The 18,718-nt window shown below is 25.5% G+C and overlaps 2 protein-coding genes across 2 annotated transcripts in view; one reads left to right on the top strand and one right to left on the bottom strand.

The window, feature by feature from the left end:
- The window catches only part of LOC117170482 (adiponectin receptor protein), a 29,621-nt gene extending 17,142 nt beyond the window's left edge, over positions 1–12,479 (top strand). Inside the window, exons 5-7 of the mRNA XM_033357202.1 lie at positions 1,073–1,470; positions 5,131–5,295; positions 10,873–12,479. Of these exons, the coding sequence (XP_033213093.1) occupies positions 1,073–1,470; positions 5,131–5,295; positions 10,873–11,007 (698 nt within the window). The 3' untranslated portion in view covers positions 11,008–12,479. The remainder of the gene's footprint in view (positions 1–1,072; positions 1,471–5,130; positions 5,296–10,872) is intronic.
- A 543-nt stretch (positions 12,480–13,022) lies between these two features.
- On the bottom strand, positions 13,023–17,830 carry LOC117170484 (B9 domain-containing protein 1). The gene is made up of 5 exons (XM_033357205.1): positions 17,541–17,830; positions 17,099–17,210; positions 14,960–15,068; positions 14,601–14,719; positions 13,023–13,187 (listed from the first exon to the last, which is right to left on the bottom strand). The coding sequence occupies exons 1-5, from the start codon at positions 17,664–17,666 to the stop codon at positions 13,084–13,086; spliced, it is 570 nt and encodes a 189-aa protein (XP_033213096.1). The 5' UTR covers positions 17,667–17,830; the 3' UTR covers positions 13,023–13,083.
- Between the last annotated feature and the right edge of the window lie 888 nt (positions 17,831–18,718).

Genomic DNA, 18,718 nt, shown 5'->3' with positions numbered 1-18,718 from the left:
AAATGTTTTAATTAGGCTGTAAGTTATAGAGGTTTAAAGAAAAAAATTCGAGATTTTTGAAAAACAATGCACTGCCCGATTTGAAATGGATTCGGTCCTATGTATTTGAATGTTAATGATCAAGGAAAATGAAAAAATATTCAAGGAAAAATCAGAGAATTTTGAAAATATACATATATTTCCTATTAATTTCAGATTTAGAAAAAAAATTAAGTGTAAATTTGACACTCAAAACTGAAATTTATCGTAAAATTCATGCTTTATGAATGTTAAGTACCCGCGGTAGAAATTCCACACTTTTATCAAGATGCCTGAAAAGTACATTAAAGTATTTAAAACAATAGTTTTTCTCCCCTTATTGGGAATGGTGGTCTACCATTTCGCCACCTGGTGCCAAAAAATGGAACTAGAAAGAGCAGGTACAATTTTGAACATGTATTTTAATTTTTTCATAAAAGTGTTTTTACGATTGTTTTGTGAAGTATAAAACAATGGTTGAATACTAAAAACAAATATTCATAAAAAACAAAAAGTTTTAGATAAAATTTCCATCTTATACAGTGAAAAAACACATTTTTGTGAAATAGGTTTTTAAAAAAATACAATCATTTCATTATTTCATGTGGGTTTAAATGCATTGTAAACTTAAATAAACTGTAATTAATGTATGTAGCGACAAATTTTATTCATATTATGCCAAGAATATGAATAATAGAATAATTTTTGTCAAAAATTGTGGTTTTTCACTGTATAATACGTAAATTCCATCTAAAACACTTTGCTTCCGATAAAGACTTATTTTTATTATCCAATAAATACTTTAAACTACACCAAAAAAATTTTTAAAACACGTTTATGCACAAATTAAAATGCATCTTTAAAATCGTGCCTATTCTTTCTAGTTCGAATTTTAATCACCAGGTGGCGTATCGTAGTTTAACCATTCCCTATATTGACCCCAATTTTGATGAAAAAATTCGCCTTTTTGAGAAAATGTTGAGCTGTGAAGCCTGACATTTTTGGAGTCTTTTTTGCAATGGTTGTTAACAATATGTAACCATTTTGATTCAAGGTTGCGTGGCCTTTATAGGCATAGCAATTTACTTTTTAACACAACCACCGATGGATATTCGGCTTGAAGAGAAAATTGTGTTTGGGGCCTTTTTTGCCGGCGCTATCATTTGTTTGGGCATGTCTTTCGCTTTTCACACATTGCACTGCCACAGCGAGTGCGTCGGCAAATTATTTTCTAAGCTAGATTACTGCGGAATAGCGATGCTCATAATGGGCAGTTTTGTGCCCTGGCTGTATTATGGCTTCTACTGCGACTACCAGCCCAAGTTGATTTACTTGTCGGTCGTTGTGGTGCTCGGAATAACGAGTATAGTAGTTTCCTTATGGGAAAGATTCGGCGAGCCCAGATACCGTCCGCTGAGGGCTGGTGTTTTCATGGGCTTTGGACTTAGTGGGGTAAGGTTTAATATTTTTATTAAGAAGGTGGCGGCTAGTGCGCACCCAAATATGCCTGCGGGGTAATAATTAAAATTCTGCGATTTTTAACGGTGAAAATGTCAGTGCTTTTTTTTGCGAGAAATCACATTTTTTAATTTTTTAAAATCCATCTAGTCGTGTTGAATGTTACTTGATACTACACGATATGATATTTAATACTATATTGAGCGTGTTTAAAATTTCTATAATTTCAATTTCAAAGTATATTTTTGAATGTGTCATTCTAAAATAGTTTCATCTTTGAGGCCTTGAAACCTTGGGCTTGTTAATTTTTGGATTCATTCTTGAAGGTTTTGAATTTTCAATTTCACAATTTTGTAATTTCAAATTAAAATATTTAGTTTTTCAGAAAAATTCTACTATTAAATATTTCTTTTTTTATTAAAATAATTTTTTACACTTCAAATCGTTTAGTTTTTAACCCCTCTTTTAGAATTATTATTAATTCTTGAAACTTTCCAATCAAATATTTTTTAAATGGTAAAAGATTTATTTGTTTAAATTTTCAATATGAAATAGGACAATTTTAAGATATTAAATTGACAATTATAAAACAATTAATTAAATTAATTGATTTAAATCCATTGAAAATCAAGGGAAAATAAATAAAAAAGATTAATATTATTATTATGATAATAAAAAAATATTTGAAAGTTTTATATAAAAAGCATTGCTAGTCAGTTTTAAATTTAATTGTTTCAGATGTAAATATAAGGCAACTTCGAATTGCAAAGCTTAAAATTGTGTAATTTCAAAAACGGGTCATATTACAGCAATCTTATATTGTATTCTTTTTTTTCAATCTTTAATGTAAAATCCTAAAATAGTCCCATTTTTTAGCTCAAGATTTAACAAATAAATTATTTTTAAACAATTATTTGATTGGAAAATTTTAAGAATGAACGATAATAATATAATATTTCCAAATATTATATTAACAGTATTGATAATCAGTTTTAAATTTAATCATTTTAGATGTAAATGTAAAACAATTTCAAATTGAAAAGCTTAAAATTGCACAGTTTCAGAAATTGGAATCACATTACAGCAATCTTATTTTGTATTCTTTTTTTTCAATTTTTAATTTTCCATGTAATACCTTAAGGTTGACCATTTTTTCGTTGAAGATTTAAACAAATTGTACAGTTTCAAAAATTGTAATTATATTACAGCAAAATCTTGTTTTTTTTTTTAAATTTTAAATATTTAATTGTTAATGTAATATCTTAAAATTGTCCGAATTTCAGTTAAAAATTTAAATAAATAAATCATTTCAGATTTTAAAAATTTGGAAAATTTCAAGAGTTCAGAGTTCTGAATTTTCATGTTGAACGCAAAATCTAAAAGTTTTCCCTTTCATGAATTTTAATTTTGGAATTAAAATTGAATTGATTGCATTTTTAAAAGTGTAATGAGCAATTTAAAAAGAACTAAAAGTTTTTTTTAGTTTTAAATAAAATTTGACCGAAATATAAATTTTTTCTTTTGTAATGTTTCCCATTTAAAATTACTATTTATTTTGAAACTTTATTCAGAAAAATTCAATTCATTTTTTAATTTTAAGCAAATTGGCCTAATTCTGGAATTTTAGAAGCTTTGACTTCCAAAGATTTAATTTAGTTTTCAATTTTGAATTGTCAAATTTTAATTTCCAATTTCAATTCATTTGAATTTTAAATGATTTAATTTCTTAAACTCGAATTTTAAAATATTTAATTTTCACGTTTTGACATTGTCCCATTTTCGAAATCTTATTCTGAAATCATTCGATTTCGTGATTATACAATTCGGTTCATTTTTCCAATTAAATTGTTCAAAATCGTTCAATATATATATATATATTTTAAATATCAGACGCTTTCAATTCGAAATTGTTTATTCTTGTTTAAAAAATATTCAAAACATAATATTTAAAAATTGATCACCCTGATCAATCATATTATTCTGAGGACTAAAATTAATTATTTACGCTAAAAGCAGCCCAGCCCTGTTGATGGTTAGCCGAAGAGGATTATGAATTAATTAAAAGCCACAATTATCTTTTTGAATATAGTAAAAGATCGAATTTTTAATTTAAAGTGGTAAATTTTCTACAAAACGGTTCAACTTTTGAGAAAGAACAATGACTTTTTTAGAAAATAATTCAACTTTCCACAAAATAATTCAATTTTCAATGAAATAGTTTAATTTGTATACAAATTCTTCTATTTTCCACATGAAAAGTTGAATGTTCATCCAAATGGTATAATTTTTAATCAAAAGAATTAAACTTCTAACAAAAACAATTAAAATTTCAAGAAAATAGTTAAACTCCAAAGCCAAAAAGATTCTTTTTTACAAGACAGTTAAATTTTCAAATCGAGAGTTTAATTTTCAACTAAAGAGTTCAATTCTCAACAAAGTAATAATATTTTTAAGAAAATAGTTGAGTTTTAAACCTACGAAGGTGAATTCGCGACAAAAAATCTACTAGGTGAGATTTTTAAAAAATCTGGTATAAGAGATGAATCTTAAAACCAAATGGACGTATTTTTAAGAAGAAAAAACACGAATAAACAAAAAAATACAACTTTTTTTTAAAATTGGTCTTCTTGGACCAATTTTTGATATTTTGAAGTTGAAAGTTTGTCTTGTTGGCAGGCAACTAATCTTCTTGATTTTAAATTTCCTCCTTTTTCATATACAACATATTGGTTGAAACTTAACTTTTGTGTTGAAGCTTCATATTTTTAGGTTTCAAAATTTACCTTTTTTTTACAGAAAATTCGCCTTTTGGCTTAAAAGTTCAACCATTTGAGTTCTTTAAAAATTCGTCTTTGTTGAAAATTAATTTTTTTCACTGAAAATTAAACTTTTCAATTTTTGATTGAAAATTGATCGTTTTTAGATGAAGATTATGTGTATTTTCTTGAAAATTCGTCTTTTTGAAATATCACTCATCACATTTTTTTGTTAATGATTCATCTTTTTTTTTTAGGTTTAAAATTCAAACTTATTATTTAAAAAACTAAACTATTTCTTTGCAAATTTCTTTATTTTGTTGAAAAATCCTCTTTTTTTGGTAGAAAATTCGTCTTTTTGGTTTCAAAATTTATATTTTTGACAGAAATTTGATCTTTTTTCGGTTGAAATGTCACCAATTTTTGTTGTTGAGAATTCATCTTTTTCGGTCGAAAACTGAACAATTTTCTTTACAATTGAATTACTTTTTTTAAAGTTGGAATATTTTCTTAAAAAGTCATATTTTTGGTCGAAAAGTGAACTGTTTTATTTAAATTTCGTCCTTTTGGATTGAAAATTCATCTTTTATATTAGAGAATTCATCAGTTATGGTTGAAATAAATTTTAAATCCTATCTTTTACTCATTTATTGTGCCCAAAAAGATAATTGAGCGTTCATTCAATTAATAGATTGATATTTTTTATAGTTAGGCTGTTTTTGGCTCAATTCAGAACCACTGAAAATTACTTAATTAACCGTTGGGCTTAATTCGTATCTAGAAAGGGGAGTGTGGTTCACCGCTGGCTCAATTTGGGTGCGCCTGAAAAAAATCCTTCAATTAGAAGAAAGAAAATTTTATCATTTTTAATTTAATTCTTTGTATTTTTAAAATTTAGATCATACCAGCTGTGCATTATGCGGTGGCCGAAGGCTGGTTTAAAGCCATAAGTCATGCATCACTTGGTTGGTTAATCTTGATGGGATGTTTATATATTCTCGGGGCCATGTTTTATGCCTTACGAGTTCCAGAACGATTTTTCCCAGGAAAATTCGATATTTGGGTAAGTTTAAAATCTATGATATTTTTGTAAAAATTCCGAAATCTTTGAAATGCTTGTCTTTATCTTTAAAATCTGTGTGAAATATTTGAAAATCTTGTGCAATTTTTTTAAATCTTTTGAATTTTCTGATGTCTGGGAATTTTTTGTGAAACTTTTTGCAATCTTAAAAATACTTCTTTTTCAAATAATGTGGGATATAATTTTTTTTATGATCCCGAAAAATTAGGATTTTATGGAAACCGTGATAAGAAAAAAAATTCTCGTTTTTTAACCAGCGGTAAAATTTTTTTCTCATTTACAAAATATGAAAAAATCTGAGAAAATAAATTCATTATGACATTCACCGCTCTCAAAATTTGCTGAGAAGAAACTTTATCCATTCGCTTCAAATATCACAAATTTTATATTACATAATATAATGCAATGATAAATTAGTTTGTTTTCAACTATTTTAAAAATATTATGTTCAATTGTTAAATCTCACTAATCTAAAATTAATTTTAAAATCTGGTACTTTTAAAATTTTCCATTTTAAGTTTTCATTTGCAGCTTTGAAGAATAAAATAAATAACAATTCAAAGCGATTAAAAATTTAATTTTGTTATAATAACCGTTGGTTGATCAACTGTTAAAAAATTATTTAACTGAATTATTTGAAATACTAAGCCTTGAATCGTTAAAATTTCAGAGTGCTAAATCAAATTTTGTTCAGTTTACAATTTTAATTCTTCCAATACAATTTTTGTATTTTGTAGTGAAATCGTTGAATTTTTATCTATAAATAACAATTATTAATTGGAAATGACTCAAAATGAAAAAAAAACTTGAAATTTAAAAAGTGTCTAGTTGTAAAATACATTAGAAATCGATCAAGTTTTAGTTTTTTAAATTAAAAATGGCTTAAAATTATATTTTGAACATTCAGAAATGTATTGATTCATTCTTCAATTTAGAGAATTTACTCATTTTAATAATTAATTAATTTTACCATTTAATTTGAAATTATTCAGTTGAAAAAAGTTAAAGCTTTCATGATATTTATTAAATTTTGGTGTGTTCTTTGAAATCTTTGTGAATTTTTTTTTTAAGGCTTAAAATCTTTGTAAAATATGGTGGTTCAAAAATGCAGTGGATTTTTTTTCTCGAATTTTCACGCATATTGCTCCTAAATTTTTTGGAATCAACGTTTTTTTCGCAGTTACCCATAGAATATGAATAAAGATTACTTTTTAAATGTCAACCGCATAAATTCGTTTTTTAGGGTCCCAAAAAACGTTTCAGTGAAAAATTTTTGTTTGAAAAGTCTTGGCTGATTTCTACTCATAATCAGATGTTTTCATTAATTTGTTTAAATAATTTATTACTATTTTTAGCAATTTTCTCTCCAAATATAGTTAAAAAAGTGCGTTTTTTCGAATTTTGCAACTTATTTTTTCCTTTTTAATTAGAGTGAGTTATTAGTCAATTAAATTTAACAGAAATACTTTTTTCCCCATTTATTATTATTAAAGTAATTTTATTAGAATTAATATTAGAATAATTATTGTTTATAGTAATATTCTTTTTGAATTATTTTAGAATGTTGCAGTTTTTTCTAAAAATTTCAGCTGTCCACTTTTCACTTAGAATGGGGTAATGATTAATAAAATTTAGCAAAAATAATGGTGTAAAGAAATTTGTATCATTTATAATAATTTTTTTTAATAATATAAGGAAGTTGCGTTTATTAAAAATTTTCAACTTTTTTCCAATTAATTAATGCAATTTAACAAAAATAATTGTTTATAAAATACATTTTTTCTGAAATCTGGAGCATTTTTTTGCCTTTTTAGTTAGAAACAAGTAATGAATATTAATTTAAACTAAAAGCCTCTCAGTAACTATTTTAAGGAAAATTTGTATTGAATATGATTCATATAGAAAATTTGAAGAATATTTTAAATATCTGTTTTATTTCAGGAAAATATATTTACAAAAAGGAAGAGCTTATTTGAAAAATGATTCTCTCTAATGTTTATTTATCTTTTTTTTTATAGCTAAAAAGCCACAGCAAAGTAAAAAAAATTAACTAAAAATGTAGGTGTATTTAAACAATTGTTTGTTAAATTTAATTAATTATCACCTTTCTAGTGATAGATGGACAAAAATGGAACATTTTTAGGGAAAAACTGTAACTTTCTAAAATTACTCGAAGAGAATATTATGAAAAATATTAATAAATTTGTTAAAGAATTATAGGAATGATATTTGTTAACTTGGGTTAATTGTCACTCCAATCTAATTATAAAGAAGACAAGAAGTGGGAAATTTAAGGAAAAACTGCAACTTTTTTGCATTATTCTAAGATAATATTATTATAAATAATAGTAAAGGGTTTAAAAAACAATTTCTGTTAAATTAAATTAATAGTTGCTTCGCTTTAATTGAAAAATTAAAAATAAATGATAAAATGTGGAAAAATCCCTGACTTTCGATCTCTATTCTAAGAGAAAATTTATAAAAAACAATAATAACTTATTTTAATAATTTATCTTAACATCTTATTATCAGTTGAAAATGGTCTTTTATGTATTATCAAGAATTCGTATTAAAAAAATGCAGAAAAATTCAAATTAGTGCCAGAAACGCACAAAACTCAATTGTTAAATTATGGGGATTTTTTTGAGTCCCCATAAAACAGACTTGGACCGGGAATTGCCCGGGAATATTTTGAGATCGGCAAAAACCTGGAAGTAATAGCAAATTTATTTCTTGACCGAGAGTTTAAAAAATTTTAGAATAAAGATCTGTCCAAGTTCGATTTTAACAATTTTATAATAATTATTTGAATTTTTATACTTTTTTATTTAACTGTAAATATAAATTAATTGATCATTAAAAAATTAATTTTTAAGTGAAATTGTTGAATTCTTATGTATCAATAATAATTGAAAAATTATTATTATTATTATTATTATTCGAAGTAATTTAAAAGCCTAATTTTAAACAAAATGGATATTTTTGCAGATTCCGAACAAAAACTTTATAAGCATTTTAAGAATTGTGAAATGCTTCAAAAGAATACAAATATTTTCTTCAGGTTGCTAGGAAAATTCAAAATGATTTTTTATTTTAAAAAATTATTTGAAATTCGAATCATTATAAAAGATATTTACAACTTATGGAAAACTTTTAATAATAATTTTTAATTTGAAGAAATTTGAAACATGTACATTTTTCGGATTTTGTGATAAAACTGAAAATTTTCAAGAATATCTAAACTATTTCAAATAAAAACAATTTAACTTCTAATGTAAAAGTTTTTCAGCTTAATACTATAGTTTTTTAATTTGTTTAACTTATTGATCTGAATCTGAATCCTCGAACTCTACAATTGGTAAAAGATAAAATTTCTAAATTTTACAGTTTAAACTCATTTAGTTTAAAATTGTGCGAGTGAAAAGTGTTAGTACTTTCCATTTTATTGGTGTAAGTTATTGAAAATTTGAATATAAAATTTTTGATTTAAGAAACTTTTAAATCTCAATTTTTAAAGTTTAAATGTAAGAGTTCCATTTTGAGTGCTTTAATTTTCAGTTTATTTTGCATTAATTCAAATGAAAAAATGATTTTCTTTATAGTTTGAATTTTTAAATTTAATTGACTGGAAAATTATTGCGAACCGGGAAATGAACGGTAATTTTTTTCTTCGATTAAAACGGCCACTCTGGTTTCAACACGATTCATCCAATATTGAGGATTCTAAAATAAAAATGTACATAAACGTCTGTTTTCCTGTAGGAAATACGTGTTAAACTTCATGTGGTTTGCGGAAACACTAAATATAATTTTTTTTTTTTCAAAAAAAAAACGCATTCCCTTTTTTTGCGGATTTTAACTAAATTGGGGGCGATGTTCAAGAAAATTCGAGAAAAAATCGAATCCTCGGTCCCTACTTGTAAGGTAAACTGACAATTACTGGGACAGTTAGGAAAAGCTAACCCACATAAACACAATTTTAAAGTGGGGAATTGGAATTTTTGGTAAAAAAAAACCATTATAATAAGTGGCTAAGACATTATTTAATCAATTAGAACTGAAAATACATTATTACTAAAAAAGCTGTTTAAAGTAGTTTGTTGAAACCTCTAATTTCAACCTTAAATTTTGCCAACTGCTCATGTAAGTTATTTAATAATAACTCATAAATTACATTTTTTAATAAAATTAGTAAGTATGCATTAAAATTTAATATTGTAGACTAATATTATCGATTTACTTGCAAATTAAACTGTTTAGTAGTAAATTTCGAATTCATGTTAATACATAAATTGAAAAATGTATTGAAACAATTTAAATTATTTTTTGGTTGCAAATTTTATTATTTGCTTGAAAATTTTATTGACTGAAAAATCTTGTTTGATTAATATTTCAACTATTTTGTTGAAAGTTCGTCTTTTTCGTTCGAAAATTTGTCATTTTAATTATAAATTACATTTATCTTTGAGAAAAATGCAACTGTTTCGTTAAAAATGATATTATCTAGGTAGAAAATTCATAAATTTGTTTAAAATATTGTTCTTTTTTTAATGAAAAATCTTATTTATTAAAAAAATCATGTCATGTTTAATTTATAATTAAAACCTTTTTCGTGTGAAATATCAACTATTATATTTTTTGATAAGAATTAATCTTTTTTGGTCGAAAATTAGTCTTTTTTATTTAAGAATTCAAGAATTTGTTAGAAAATTAAAGTATTAGGTCAACCAAAAAAGTTAGACTTCGATACAAAAATATAATAGTTGATATTTTACCCAAAAAGGATTTTAATTACATATTGAGAGCAGATGAATTAATTAAAGAAAAAACGAATTTCCAACCAAACTGCTGAAGCCTCAACCTAAACAGATACGTTTTCGAACCAAAAAGACGAATTTTCGAGAAAATAATTCAAATGTTAACCAAAAAACCTTTTTCAGCCAAGAAATTAAAAAAATGTAACCAAACTGTTGAATTTTCAAGTAAAAAGATGAGTTTTCTTCAAAACAGTTATATTTTTAATTTGAAAATATAAATTTTCAACAGAAAAGTTAGTTTACTCAATTTATTTTGAAAAGTAAATCGATAATATTAATCATATTTATATTTCATATAAATCTATAGTATTTAATTTTAATGCACACTTACTAATTTTGGTTGGAAAATTAACTTTATTAGATACTGTATTACAATATTTTTAATATATCACTAAAATGATACTGCGACATTTAATTAAAAACACATATTAAAAATGTGCAAAAACATTACTTTTTCTTTTACTGTGGGAAATTTTAATAATACAATGCTGCAAAAGTTATGCGGAAAGTTTTAAAATAAAAAAATAAAAAATGGCGAATTTTGTAGCAGTTTTATTCTCACATTTTGAGGAATAATTCTGATTATTTTTTTTTACTAAATGTTGTAATAGAGAAGATGCTCAACGATATTTATTATTGTCTTAGTATTAGAAATACTTTTTACGCTGTCTCAGTAATGATCGGTTTACCTTATTGAAATTCAATTAAAAAATCTTTCATCCTAATTTTGCAATTTTAATAGTTCCAGAGCCACCAGATCTTCCACGTGCTAGTAATTGCTGCAGCTTTCGTACATTATCACGGAATAACAGAGATGGCAATGCACAGAATGACTATAGGTGATTGTTCCGATCCATCACAGGTGATAACTTTTTAAGGAAAGTAGCTGATTTCATAGAAATTCGTAAATTTATTTATAAATAACAACAAAAAAAGTAAGAAAAATTGAAAATATGTTGATAAATCTGTAAAAATCCTGCTTCACACTGAAATCACTGAAATAAAAAGTCCACGCAGTTGTGAATCTTGATGGATCTGAAATATCTGTGAAAAATACTTGGTGAAGTCCAAGTTAACCGGAACCAAATGACTAAACCTGGTCTAATTCGACTACACGATAAACTGTGCACGTTTATATTTTTCTGATATAGTGTAGATTTTGTCGAATCACGGTAAACATTTTTTAAATCAGAAAATATATCTTGGATTCAAGTAAATGTGTCATGTGCTAATTAACAGAGAATTGTTGATTATTAGGATCGTTCAGCGAGTTTTGCGATATTTGCAGCATCCACGGTCGGGACGTAATTTAGAAAGAAACAACAAAAAATTGCAAACAATTCTACATACAAGCAGTAAATAAAATTAACGATACACGAATGTACAAGAAGCGGCATGGTATCGATTCATTCGCAAATAGATTTTATTATAATTGATAGTAGCTGCTTGAAACTGTTCCCGAGACCTTGTAGTTACTGTAAAGACAATCAGGAAGTTAAAATTGTTTCTTTTCTCATTTTTATTGTCGTTTCTTTGTCATGTCGCCATTAATATTGTTTATGATTGATTATTGTTGTTATCGCTATCTAGATTCAAACGACTATTGTTTGTACTTGGTTATTATACACTCTTTGCTTTCAAGAATAGCAGCATCTTTTAATTTGAAAGAAAGATACAGAGACGAAGGTTTGATTTAAGACTCAAGACTGGAATGTAAACTAACAAGTACATGAAACAGCAGTCGATATTTAAGGTGCGAAATGTAAACTTGTTCCTCAGAAAAATGTAGTTTTCTCGGATCTTATGCATTTGAAAAAGATTTTTTTTCAATGCCATCTTGTATTGCATATCTTTCTAACAAAAAAAATTAATGCTCCGTCCTTTTCGTTTCTGTAAGGAAACAGTTTTCGATTTTATATTCAAAACTTCAAGCTCAAGTAATCGCAAAATATTGTTTCGTATTTTTTTTTAAAAGCATTCAGATCCGAGATTCTAAAATTGTCTCCTCTTGTACGAACACTGTAGTCTCGAATTCCCTGAAAAATGTATCAGGATAACTGATTTTTCTGTTTATAGAGTGTTAGATTAATGGTACTGTGTATGATTTTAAATCGACTGAGAGGCTAAGTAGGATATTTTAGAATAGCTGGTCGTCTTTTTTTCTTCACATTTTTCTCATTTTTATTAAGTTTTAGGTTCGTTAGTCTGGCTAATACCTCTGCTTAAATTTTGCAGTGAGTAAGACTACAACGGAAATTTAAATGTTTTCTTTCCTCAGTTTAATAATTATTAGACAGGGGTGCTGTTGAACTTTTTACATGAATAAAATGGAATATTGTTACATAATCAGAAGAGACTCTTATTTACAAAAAGTCTATCCGCAGTTTTTCGAAAGGCGTTCGCGTTTATTATGATAACAGCATGAAGCCTTTATTAGAGGAAAAATATGGGAAATGGAAAACTTTTTTAAGAAAATAGGGAACCTTCAGGAGATGAGAAATGGCAAATAAAAAAAACTCTAAAAGGGCTTATAAATCAAATGATGGTTTATACTGCCATTAGTTCATTTGGAATTGCCGCCCTTTACTTTTAAATTTAGAAAAATATGTTTTTGTTGATTTATTTCCTATTTACAGGCTTTAAATTCTTATTTTTTCGGGGGTTGGAAGATTTTATATTATATTTTTAAATTGGATGAAGTACTAATTAGGTTGCTTCGAAATTCGAATGCCTTATCATTTATTATATATATTCAAATTGATTTAAATTTAAGTCACCAATTTTGTATGTTTCAAACTTTGGTTTCCTTATTCTACTTAATTCGTAGAAATTCGCAATGTATTTTTGTATTTTAGTAACGTAATCAATGTATTGTGAGTAATTAAAGGCAAATTGGAAATTATCAAAAAAAAGAGAGGATTTATTTTCATATTGAATAGGCAATAATATAATTTTATTTATTTTGTTTCTCGCCGTTATCGTAACCCAATTTGAAGAAATCTTTTAACATGACGTTGAAACCAACAGCAATGGATCCTTGAACTCTCATACGTGTGACTGAAATTTTAAGAAATAAATTTAAATAAAACGATTAACCCTTAAAGGGAACACTTCCGTAAAATTACATAAAGAGCAACTGGGTGTTATATACCCAAGGGTATTCCAACGTGGGCTGTGATGACGGTATTGGATAGTTTTTTTTACAATAAAATCAATTAATGAGGTTTAATCTATCTAGTTTAAGGACAAAAAGGTTCCACAACCGTTTTTGAAATTTAAAGTAGTTAAAAAAAATACTTTTTGGAAAAAATGACTTCTTTCACTCGAAAATTCATAAATTTTTAATTTTGTTATATTTTTACTTAAAATTTTACTTAAATTCTTCCGAGATACTGCGCTTCAAAAATAAAATTAGTCTTATAGTTTTCGTTCCAAAGAAGGTTTCTAAAAAATAAAAGCTACAATTCAATGAAAAGTGAAACACCGTACTTTGCATGATTAAATGATTTTATTGATCTTAAACTGCGTATAAAAATGATAAAAATCAAAATTATGTGAAAATGACGTAGAAAAATAGGTTTTCATGTCATTTGTTAATCTGGCGCCATATGTTCCATTTTCTTGAATTTGGTACGTTTTGTTCAAGTGCAAATAAGTCGCTGGGTATTTTTTACCCAGTATGCCCTTTAAGGGTTAATAAGGTAAGACCGGCAATTTTCAATTTTAGTTTCTGAGTTTCTCAGGCAGTAGTGTTTCGGATTCATAAACGAAAGGTAGTGTGTTCGATTCTCGCTTCCTAAACATTTTTTATTTATTAAAATGTTTATAAATATAATTTTCTTCCATAATCTTTTCAATTATGCTAATAATAATGTTTATAATGCCTTTTTTCACGAAAAAACTCAATTTTTTTAACCTAATCATGTTTTTCGCAAACAAATTTATTTTCTAATAAATTTTATTATTTTTTTTCATAATGTTAACCACTTGTATTTAAAATTAGAAGTATGGTAGAGGTTTTTTAAACGAAAATTTCCAAACATAACAATAACTTGTTGATACTTCTACCATTATAGTGTTCATTAAAATCAGTTTTTTCTATGAAAAAATACTTTAAAAAATTATTGTGAACATAATTGAAAAAGATAATCGAAGGAAATTATATTTATAAACATTTCAATGAAAAAAAAGTTTAGGCAGCGAGAATCGAACACGCAATCTTTAGTCTATGAAGCCGAAGCACTACTGCCTGAGTTTCAGATATTTTAAAGTCGATTTTCTCGATTACGAAGCAAAACAATAATTGTCAATTACTGGTCTCTTCTTTTATAAGAAAAAAAAACTATGAAGGCTGTAAAAATAACCTAATTCAAAACATTGTTTTTCCTGAAAACCCGATTTTTTAAAGCAAGAAACAAAAAGTGTTCATAAAATATTTTTTTTGTAAATGATTAAAAAAATATTTCTTACGTTCTCGGCCATCACCACTCGCCAAAATCGAGGGATCAATTAATTCTGGTTTTACACCAGTCAACCATGCTGCGAATTGTTGTATTGTAGATGAAGATTCCACGACATAGATTGGCACTCTGTTAAAAAATTAATTTAACATTTACTTTTGATTTATTCTTTATGATTTAAAAAACTAACTTTCTGGTAAATGTTTATCCAAACTTGTTTTAGTGCATTTTTGAAATGAGTGCAAGGAATTTAGTGCATACGTAGGAAAGTACAAGAAAATGCAAGATAAAAGTAAAATATCTTTGAAATAATAAAAAATCTTCAGAGAATTAAAATTGTATGAAAATTAAATAATGTTTTCTAATTACTTTTTCTCGTGCCGGCCTGTAGTTAAGGGAATATGGCAAACTCCATATCCTCTGGTGACATCGTGTCCGAAAATATCCAGTCCGTAAACTGATAGAATTAATTGTGGCCCTATAATTATTATTTATTTTTTTAAGTAATATACCTAATTTATTTACGGGAAATTTATAATATAAACAAAAAACTTTCGAACCCTTCGAGATAAAAAATATTTCACAATTGATTTTTTAAATTATATAATATTTATTGAAAAAACACTCAATTAGTAGAATGTCGAATTTAAAAAAATTCGCTTTTCTATTATTTATTTAAAAACTGGTGGTACCGTGAAACAGGGCTAAGCAGGACATTTTTTGGAATGGTTTTCTTAGAATATTACTTAAAATTCAAATATCTGGTTGAAAATTAATGTATTTTGTTAAAAATTCGTTCTTTGTAGTAGAAAAATTAATCTTTTTGGTTGAAAATTAATCCTTTTGATCGAAAATTCAACAGTTTGTCTTGATTGAAAAATCTGGGAAAGTAGTTTTTTCGGTTGAATTCAATTATTTTTATTAAAAATGAAATTTCTATTTGATTGAAATAGCAACTACTTCATTTTTCCTTCAGAATTAATATTTTTTTAAATTAAAATTTAATTGCTTGGTTGCAATTTTAACTCTTTTGTTAAAAATGAATTATTTGGTTGAAGATTCATAATTATGATTGAAAATTCATTTCTTTGGTTGCATAATGAGCTATTTTGTTAAACAATTTGGTTTCCATGGCTCAAGATTGATTTTTTTTATTGAAAATTTAACTATTCTAGTTGAAAAATTAAATAATTTGTTGAAAATTTAGTTTTTTTCAATTTTTTGTTGTTGTTGTGAAAAAATTTATTTTTTTCTGAACATGTTCCAGTTGAATAATCCATTATTTTAGTTAAAAATTCATTTCTTTGGTTGTAAATGAATCATTTTGGTTGAAGATTTAATGATTTTAGTTTATCATTTTAGTTGAAAATTCATCACTTCGTTTGGAAAAGGAAACTATGTTTTGTATATTAATTTTTTTGTGGACAAATATTTTTTAAACTAAAAATAAAAATTCAATTTTTGGTTACCAGTTGCTCTTTCTTAGTTGAACATACGTTGTTTTTTTTGTAGAAATTAATCTTCTTGGTTAAAAATTAATTTTTGTTGGTTGACAATTGAACTAATTCAGATATTCATAATTTTAGTTGAAAATTCAAATTTTTTTGTTTAAAATTGATCTATTCCAGTTAAAGATTTACAATTTTTGTTAAAAACTCATCAGTTAGGTTGAAAATGTTAAAAAAAAATTTTTTTAAATTGAAAATTGAACTATTTCATTTAAAATACATTTCCTTTATTGAAAAATCTTCTTTTTTTTTGTAGAAAATTATTCTGCTTGTTTAAACTTTTTATAAAAATTTAAATATGAGAGTTAAATATTCATGATTTTCGTTTAAAATATATCTGTTTGGTTGGAGATGAAACTACTTGATTTAAAGTATTATTCGTATGTTAAAAATTCATTACTTTTGTTGAAAATCTGTTTTTTTTTGTCGAAAATACATCTTCAGTAAAAATGTAACTACTATTTTTACTTGAACAATTTTTTTAGTTGCAATTTGAACTATTTAGTTGAAAATTTATATTTTTTAGTTGAAAATTCAACTATTCGATTGAGAATTCATGTATATTTGTTAAAAGTCGTCTTTTTTGCAAAAAAATTAATCTTTTTGGTTGAAAATTCAATTTTACTGAAAAAATAAGGAATTTGAAGCGGTTTAAGTTGAATTTAATATATTTATATAATTTGTCGTTTTAAAAATTGCGAAATATTTTAATGGCTCCGTAGTATGAAAAATTATACATCGAAAAAACTTGATATCCTGCGTTCCCCGAAAAGTTCAGATGGTCACATCAATATTAAATGTTTATTTTGTTTAGCAAGTGTTCTTACTTGGCAAAAATACAGAAAATTAGTATATGAATATTTTTATAACAAATTTTATCTTAAAAAAAGAGATCAAATGATAAAATATGAAATTATGATGTGGCCGGTTTACCCCACGTTTCCTGATTAGCCCCGTTTTACGGTATATATAAACAATAATAAAATAAAAAATAACTTACAACCATGTGGATTTGTACTCTTGAATGCAATATTAATTGGAAAGTTCCAAATTGCAATATGTCGGGCATCGTTGCTGCATTTGCTCATTTGTGTTAAACCTTCTTCAACCCCCTAGTTATAAAAAAAATTTCACGGTTATCGATAGAACTTAATTTTCAATTAATTTGATTGCCACAAGCCTGATATTTTTGAAAATTTTAACGTTTTGAATATATTTCTTTAAATTTGGTATATAAATATTTTAATTGCTTAATTCTGAAAGACTTTCAGTGTATTGTTATTAAATTTGAAGGTATAAAATTAACTTTTATTAAGTTTGAAAATCTTATATTTTAAATATTTCAATTTCAAGCGAAAATGCGTTCAGAAAATAAAAATGGACAATCTGATAAAAAAAATTGCGTTGCTTATAAAAATTTTCACATAGGTAAACTTTCTCACCCCAACAACGCTCCATTCCGGGCCAGAGTGATATTCATACTTGAGGTATAAATTATCCGCATCGTAAAATTCTGCAAACTCAATGGCACCGGTTACGGTAACAAAAAATTCACCTTCAACGGACATGAAAACTCAAAAACTGAATTTATTTGAATTGAATTTTAGCATCAACTTCAACAATGAATTCAATAAGACAATCGTAAATCCCACAACCAGCTGACTTTTCATGTTCTGTTAATCTGTTTACGTTTTGTGTTTACACTCCGTCGTCATGGAAACAACCCTAGGTAGGGAAACCCTCCCTACAGTGGATAATGCAACCTGCAGTGGATAATCATTAATTAAAATTAATAATATATACATACGCGAAAATAATTAATTTTATTTATTTAATAGTTGAGACAGTATAAGCGTTCATAAATTTAAATTAATAATATATGCATATGTAACATAATTAATTTGATTTATTTAATAATGAAGACAGTATACGCGTTCATGAATTAAAATTAATTATTTTTCTTGTGTGCTTATATGAATTATAATAAAGTAATTGAACCGGAAATGTAATGAGACTGGAAAACCCCGGAAAATGACAGTGAATCTATTTTTTGACCAGAAATTTTATAAATTAAAGGAGAATTAATTCAAGTTTGATTTTACCATTTTTTTTAAATTAGTTAAATTGTTATAAGTTTCAATTATTATATAAATCAGTTAACAACGCGTGATTCGAAAATTTTTTATTAAAAAAATGCTGTTTTAAATACTTAGAAATTAGAAGTTTTGGAAATTGACAATTTTGAATAAAAAACATTTTTGGTTGTTCAACTGTGAATATATAAATTATAATAATTTTTTGATTGAACTGTGCATTAAGGATTAACAAGCGAATAATAGGAAAATTAATTTTACAAGACGATTCGGAATCATTTCAAAATTTAAGAATTTGCAGATTTTAACGTTAGAAATTAAATCATTTAATTGGAAAGTCTTAGTAGTCAAACAAATGTGAACGCCCGATTGAAAACTTTAAAAACTATTTTTAATTTTTAAATAACTTCAAAATAATATATTCATAATTATTATTTATTGAATAATAATAATTTAGAAACATTTGTCTGTTCATTTAAAATCAGTAATTAGAATACAAATATTTAAAATAAAAAAAAACTTTAAAC

Source organism: Belonocnema kinseyi, chromosome 4 (assembly GCF_010883055.1).
Source record: "Belonocnema kinseyi isolate 2016_QV_RU_SX_M_011 chromosome 4, B_treatae_v1, whole genome shotgun sequence".
Classification (NCBI taxonomy): domain Eukaryota; kingdom Metazoa; phylum Arthropoda; class Insecta; order Hymenoptera; family Cynipidae; genus Belonocnema; species Belonocnema kinseyi.
This window is presented reverse-complemented; position numbering and strand designations above follow the sequence as displayed.

Excerpts from the sequence above, each read along its gene's own strand:
- LOC117170484 (XM_033357205.1), bottom strand. The coding sequence starts at position 17,666 with ATGTCCGTTGAAGGTGAATTTTTTGTTACCGTAACCGGTGCCATTGAG. Across the intron at positions 17,211-17,540 it reads CGGAATGGAGCGTTGTTGGG|GGGGTTGAAGAAGGTTTAAC; the intron begins GTGAGAAAGTTT and ends TTTTATAACTAG. Across the intron at positions 14,720-14,959 it reads ACAGGCCGGCACGAGAAAAA|AGTGCCAATCTATGTCGTGG; the intron begins GTAATTAGAAAA and ends ATTTTTTAACAG.